Here is a 6,649-nt window from a genome sequence, read left to right as displayed (position 1 = left end):
GAACAAACTTCTAGCTCGAGTTTTTGCTGAAACAGTTTAATCTTATCTTCTACTTCGGGGGTTTTTAAAGTTTGTTCAATTTTTTAAATAATTAACCTGTTGAGATAATAGGTTTATTTTAAAAATTGTTTGTGATTTAATGTAATCACTTTCTTCTTTAGAGATTGGATTTAGGTAAGGAAATCGTATTTCTTTTCCTAATACATTAGTGTAGAGGGCACTTAAGTCGTCGTAGTGCGATTTTATTTGAGTCAGGAAAAGAAATACCAAGAATTATTTCTTCATTTATATCTCTAGTTATTATAAAATCATTAATAAAACGTATTCCGTCATTACAGATATGTGCTTTAGATAATTTGTAATTTATCTTTAATAATTCTCCTGTTGCAGAGTATAATCTTTGTGTAGTTTTCTCTAAATACTTTAATGGTATTATTCCTTCCATTATGCAGTTCTTATCTGCACCTGAATCTAATAATGCTAATTTGTTAAAAGTCATATCTTGCACCTTTAAGGTTATGGGGAGATGATAACTTTTAGCCTTTACTTTAGTAAGTTTAACTAAGGCTGCTGAATCATCTTTTGATTCTTCTATAATTGAATCATTTAATTTTGAAGTGTTGTCAGAATTATTACCATCTTCTTCTTCGTTGAAGAATTCTTGATTAATCGTTTTTCCCTTATTCACTTGGGATAATGTTTTATCAGTAATATTTTCCATTTCGATTTTATTAAGTCTAAGCTTAATATCTTTTAATTCTTCTTTTACTGATTTAAGTTCAGTCTGAAGATGTTGGACTGTAGTGGGTTCTTCTGTTTTAACGGAAAATCTATCCATCACATTCTTCATATCAAAAGGTTCTATCTGTGGTCGATTTCCCTTTTGTTTAACCATAATGTTTTTTAATTCAATTAGATACTTTTTCTTTAAGTCATCGTCATCAATGTGTTCGATGATGTCGAATAAGACTTCCTTGGAGTATTCTGATATTACTCTAAGTGAGTTTTGGCTACACACGCAAATTGCGCCAGTACAGTTACAGCTGTCTTCGATTGAGTTGCTACTATCTGAATCATATGCGACATTGATAAGTTCATTGTCGCTATCCGAATAACTATCAGTGGATGAGGATGATGAAGATGATGAACTGTTATCATTATCTCCTAGAATAGCGTAAAGTTTTTCTTTAGTATTTTCGTCAATTTCTAAAGAATTAACTTTATTCCTTTTCTTTTTCGTGACTTTACAGTCACTAGCTCTATGCCCTGTTTTTCCACATGACCAGCATTTATCACCATAATTTTTCTTCCTTTTAAACCTTTTCTTTTTAGAAGTTTCGCCTTCTTTCTTTTCTTTACGCTTATGGCGTCTTCTAGGTTTATCAGAAAATTTATGTTTGTATTTATTTGATGCTCTTTTTGAAGGAGATGCAATTGTTTTGTAACCGAAGTCTTGGCAGAAACTACCAAGTTCAGCTTTGGATTGTAGCCTGTCCTTTTTAATAAGGCTTTTTAGCTTTAGCTCTGTACATAGTTCTAAACCTGTAACATTTATAAAGCTTATTAAATCTCCATACGTTAGGTTATCATATGGAATTGAGCCATTAAATCTATCTTTAATTTTATTTCTTACCTTTTCGGCAAACAGCCTGGGTAATCCACTAATGAATCTTTCTTTCCAGAAAGGTTTATTACAGTCTTCTCTGACCATTACCTTTTCTATAAACATATCTTTATACCACCTAAAATCTGTTAATTTTGGGCAGCTAAGATTATTAAGAAGTTCAAGACTTCTATCTTGGAATAGTTTTGGTTCACCGATAAAATGTTTGGCTATACAGTAGATTAAAGTTGCTGTGGCATCTTCTTTAGCTACTTGTTCAGTTGTTTGATTATTATTTTCAGTTTTTACTATAGTTGCTATGGTCGTAGCATTAAGAATTTGATTTCTGTCGTCTTCTGAAAGGTAATTATCCCACCAATTTTTTAATGTACCGGTAAAACCTGATACGTTCTAAGGTTGCAGCGTGTTTATCTGACGCATTTTTCATTTAATAGGTTGTTACCGCAATTCCTATTTCGTGGAGTTTTTTGTAGATTTGGCCTTATGCTAGGCCATCAATATTCCATTCAGAAATTCCAGTTCCGTCATGACTGGAGTAGGATAGATAGACGTCTTCTTCAAATTGAACATCTGGGAATGTTGGTCTTCCATAATAATTTTTCTTAATAGGATGTCGAGGATTTCCCATTATTCTACTTACTTCAGGAGTATTAGCAAAGATAGTCTTTAATGTTACTAGAGGTTTTATCTTATTAATAGAGTCTGAGCATTCGTTAGAAGCTTTTTCTATTATTATTAATTTTGCTTCTCTATCCGAGATGGATTCATCCTTTAGTATTGTTTCATATGTTTTATTTAATGAAGTTAACTGTTTTTGTAATTTATGAAGTTCTATAGTCTTATCTATACTATTACTAGTTTGTTCTGTATGGATTTTTGATACACTCAGTTTTGTTTTAAGTTGTTCTTCTATTTTTTCTAGAAGTTCATTTGTAAAATCAGTTTTAACTTTTTGATACACTCAGACTTGGAACTTTAATCCAATTATTTCTGAAAGACTTTCTTTGATCTAAAGAATAGGCATTTATATACCATTTTCTTTTAATGTTGTTATCAGGGTGTTTCCACTGAGCATTTAGACTTTTCCAATCTATTTCGAAGTTACTTTCTTCTTTAAGAGTTCCAAGTCTATCTATTGTTTCTGCGGATGAACTTTTATGAATAAAAGGACCCTTTTGATAGATTACTTTAGGAACAGTTTTATTAAAATCTACTCCTTTTATTTTCCTATCAAGTTCTTCAATTAGTTCTTCATCGCTTTTATCGCTTTTATACCTTTCCTCCGGGGGTTTAGAAGAAGAAGGTCCACTGAAGGACATTCTTTTACTGGAAGAAGCATCGCTTATTGAGTTAGATCTTAAAAATTTTAAGTCTACTGCACCATTTGGGTATTGAATTACTTGTTCGATGTGTGAACTTTCTTGTTCATATTTAGGTTGAGTTATGGCTTCAAAACGCCATTCATCTTTGGATAATATTTCATCCCATCGAATTATTCTAGGGACGAAGGTATTACTATGCTCTTGATTTGCTTCCATGAGCATTGTAACTCCCTTATTACTTTCAATTTTAGCCTTCGGGGATAAAGTAGTTTTCATTAGCCTATAATATACTCGGTATATTACAGCTATCTCTCTGGTATTAATTTTACTATTCATATTTTTTGTTTTAATATTAAGAGTCAAGGTATCTAAAATATTCTTGTCGTTTATGTCAACCGAATAATTTGGATAACAATTAAAGTAGACCGGGCCTTGAGCTAGGTTACTTTGTAGGACTCCTAGTAATGAATCGTCAAAATTTAATAATTTGTCATCTCTTAACAAGAGACAAAGGGGTGTGTCTAAACCTAATCTGTATAAAGGTTTGACAGCTACTTGTACTAGTCCAATATGTAGGAAATTATATTTTTTCCTATATTGTTGTATGTCATGTGCTGCTAATAACTTAAATGTTTCGATTGAGTTATTAATAGCGATCGTTGATTCATAAGTTTTGATATTATAACTTTTAATAAAATCAAACTTGCCTGTATGAGATATAGTACTAAAGGATTCTCTAGGAATGCTCCAATTTTGTAAATCATTTTCTATTTTGGCAATATTTGCTACTGCCGAAATATTAACACTATTTAGCGTATTATTTCTTTCTGAATTATTCATATTAATATTGACAGGTGTACCAGCTAATACAGGTTTTTAGCATACCCAAATTGTCAAGATAGGTATTTTTTAGTGATTCACAATTTTTTAAATTGTTGTTATAATAATTAATCTCTTTTATTATGTTTAATAGAGGTAATTTGCTAATATTCTTATTTGAAGCAAGGGTTTTACAAACTCTTAGATTGTGTTTAGCACAATCTATTTTTCTGTTTACCTTTCTTAATTCTTTTAAAAGTATCCATCTTTCATAATTTATATTTCTAATATATTGAAAAGAAGGTTGTTGCTTCATTTAAGATTTTATTTTAATATTGAGATGAGCATCTGCTAATAGAGCGATTAATACTACGTATATTGCTCAGTATCATTTGCCTTTGCTCAAGATACCTGTTGATATTTCTTTTATTAAAATCTATTTCATCTTTTAATACCCATAAGTCTACGTTCTTTATTTTATTTTCTCTAATGATAGATCTTGTTGATCTAATGTTGAGTCGGGAATCACTAATTCTTTTATTCGTATCTCGAAGGTGTTTCAATAATTTCCACCTCAATTTATCATAAGATTCTATGATGCTAAAGGTTCTGTGTTTCATATCCTAGTGATAATGAGATTAAAGGTTTCTTCGAAGTTAAGGAGAGGGGTATTGTCCTTAAGGTTTCTTCTTTCTCTGTTATCTTTTTTCAGTACTATTTTTCTTAATAGTTTTGTACTATTCTTAGTAATATATTGTTTACTTTTTATCCTGTTTAAGTTATCTTAGCTCTAAGTTTTCTTGGGGGTTGGAAGTTGAACGTGTTTACTGTGTCCTGTTGTGTCCTGTCTAACTGCGGCTCTTCCTGGCCTATAACGACGACGGCAACTGACGGCAGCTAATAAGGTTCAACTAACTCTCTTTTAGAGACCCTCACACTATGAACTTGACACTAGATAACAGGATTGAACGATAAACATATACTGGAATGAATAGTATATAACAATTAAGATCTAGAGCATGAAACAGATAACAGGATTTCAATAAACCTTAAAGACAATTGAGAGTTTAGCCTCTCATAGATTTGGTTAACATGGCTCTGATACCAAGTGGAAAGATCGTAAGTACAGATAAAAATATGCGGAATTTAAAGTAAATAAAAACAGGTTTAAGAAACTTACTTTTATTTAGAACATAGGAAACTGCAGTACAAGGAACTTTTGCAGAGAGGGAAGGGAAAACATATATGAAAAGAGAAGGGCAATTTTCGGTCTGCCTTCTATATTACATTTGAAGGCTTTATATAGACTTCTAAGAAATAGCTGAGTTGATCTTGATCGTCCATAATGGATGGTCAGATCTTTGTCTCGAAAGGCCATTTGTTCTTTGCTTTTTTGAAGAGGCAATTGTCCCTTGCTTTTTCTGAAGGGCAGATGTCGCTTTCTTCGTCCTTTGTTTTTCTGAAAGGGCAAGATGCTATTTAGCGATTAGACTGAGTATAGGCTAGGGCTATCTTTCCGTCTAAGTCTTCCATGTCTCCGTTTTGTCTGCTTTCTGCGGAGGATGAATTTGAGATTGTATCTATCATTGCCTGTATTTGAGTTGGATCCGTTGATTCTATGTTTGCAAGCATGCTGAGTAGTTTCTTTTTTAACTCATTTTTTGAGTTACGTGATTCTGTTGTTGAGTTTTTCTGAGCCGGTCTGGATTTCCTAGTTTCTTTAACTTCTGGAATCTATCCTTTGATTTTGGGTATTTTTACCAAATATTTAACTTTGTCAATCTGTTCTATTTCGAATGACCAATTATTTATAAAAGAGATTCGTTTCGCAAAATAATATTTGCATAGTTTTATGTGGTCAGGAAGGGTAGAGATTTCGTGTTCTAGTAGGAATCTCTCATAGTACTTGTGGAAGCTACGAGGCATTGTTTGCTCTGTTCCTCCAAAGATTTTCTACCGGTTGTAGAACCACCTGGGTAATATAGATTTCTGGGCTTGCTCACTATATTTAACGAACCAAGTATGGGTCTTTGGTCGTAGGTAGAGAAAGTTAAACCAGGCATCTACGTAATCTCTGTAATTATAGGTTTGGGGCCTATACTGGACTGATAAAGCTATAGGTGTGTGCAAATGATCCATATTCCATTCAAATGGGCTTAAAATTTTGTTGATGGTCATTTTTGAAATCCTAATACTAGTAGGATCTCTTTCATCATAGAGAGTGTGTTCAAAAGTAACAGACTTAGTATCTGTAAGAATTAATTCGTAGTATCTCTTTGTTTTTAGGGGATCACATGTATCAACATAGTTTCTGTCTGTGTAACATGGACGAATTAGGTCTTCTAGGTCAAGGTTTTCATAGCCTTTATCTAGGGCTAAAACTTTAACTGGTTCTTTTGCAATTAACTCAAACGTTTCCTTCTCTGAGGAAACCAGTCTTTTATCTTCTGCTTTTGAGGGGGTGTGAGGATTAACTGCTTGGGCGAAGGTTTCTAGAACCTTCATTTCGTAATCAGCACTTGTCAAGGTTTTTACCGCTTGGCTGGTGGAGGCTTTTGAGGAAGCCTGTTGAAATGGACCTGTTCTTTGTGGGATAGATCCAAGAACTGTCATGGCAGAGGTTTTATCAGTAGTGGGTACTCTCGGAGGGGTAACCATTATATCTAGCAGTGATCTCACGGGTGGTCTCACCGGTGGTAGTAACATTGGTCTCACTGGTAATTGTGGGAATTCTGCAAGAGCAGAATACTTATTCTCCCTTTTCGGAGAGGCCCTGAAGGGACCCTTTTGCGGTCTCATTTTTTCCCTGTAAGAATTCTCTGGTTAGAAAATCAGGCAAAGAGTTTTGTTCCCCTTTTATAAATTCAATTTCAAAATCAAAAAT

General features: G+C 33.0%; 1 protein-coding gene across 1 annotated transcript; it reads right to left on the bottom strand.

Moving 5' to 3' along the window:
- Positions 1–205: 205 nt before the first annotated feature.
- On the bottom strand, positions 206–1,711 carry LOC138881085 (uncharacterized). The gene has a single exon (XM_070161285.1). The coding sequence runs from the start codon at positions 1,709–1,711 to the stop codon at positions 206–208; it is 1,506 nt and encodes a 501-aa protein (XP_070017386.1).
- Between the last annotated feature and the right edge of the window lie 4,938 nt (positions 1,712–6,649).

The sequence above is a fragment of the Nicotiana sylvestris genome, chromosome 11 (genome assembly GCF_000393655.2).
Source record: "Nicotiana sylvestris chromosome 11, ASM39365v2, whole genome shotgun sequence".
Classification (NCBI taxonomy): domain Eukaryota; kingdom Viridiplantae; phylum Streptophyta; class Magnoliopsida; order Solanales; family Solanaceae; genus Nicotiana; species Nicotiana sylvestris.
Note: the sequence above shows the minus strand (reverse complement) of the source record. Positions and strands in the feature narration are given on the sequence as shown.

What these genes read in the sequence shown, in the direction of transcription:
- LOC138881085 (XM_070161285.1), bottom strand. Translation starts at nt 1,711, where the DNA reads ATGGTCAGAGAAGACTGTAATAAACCTTTCTGGAAAGAAAGATTCATT.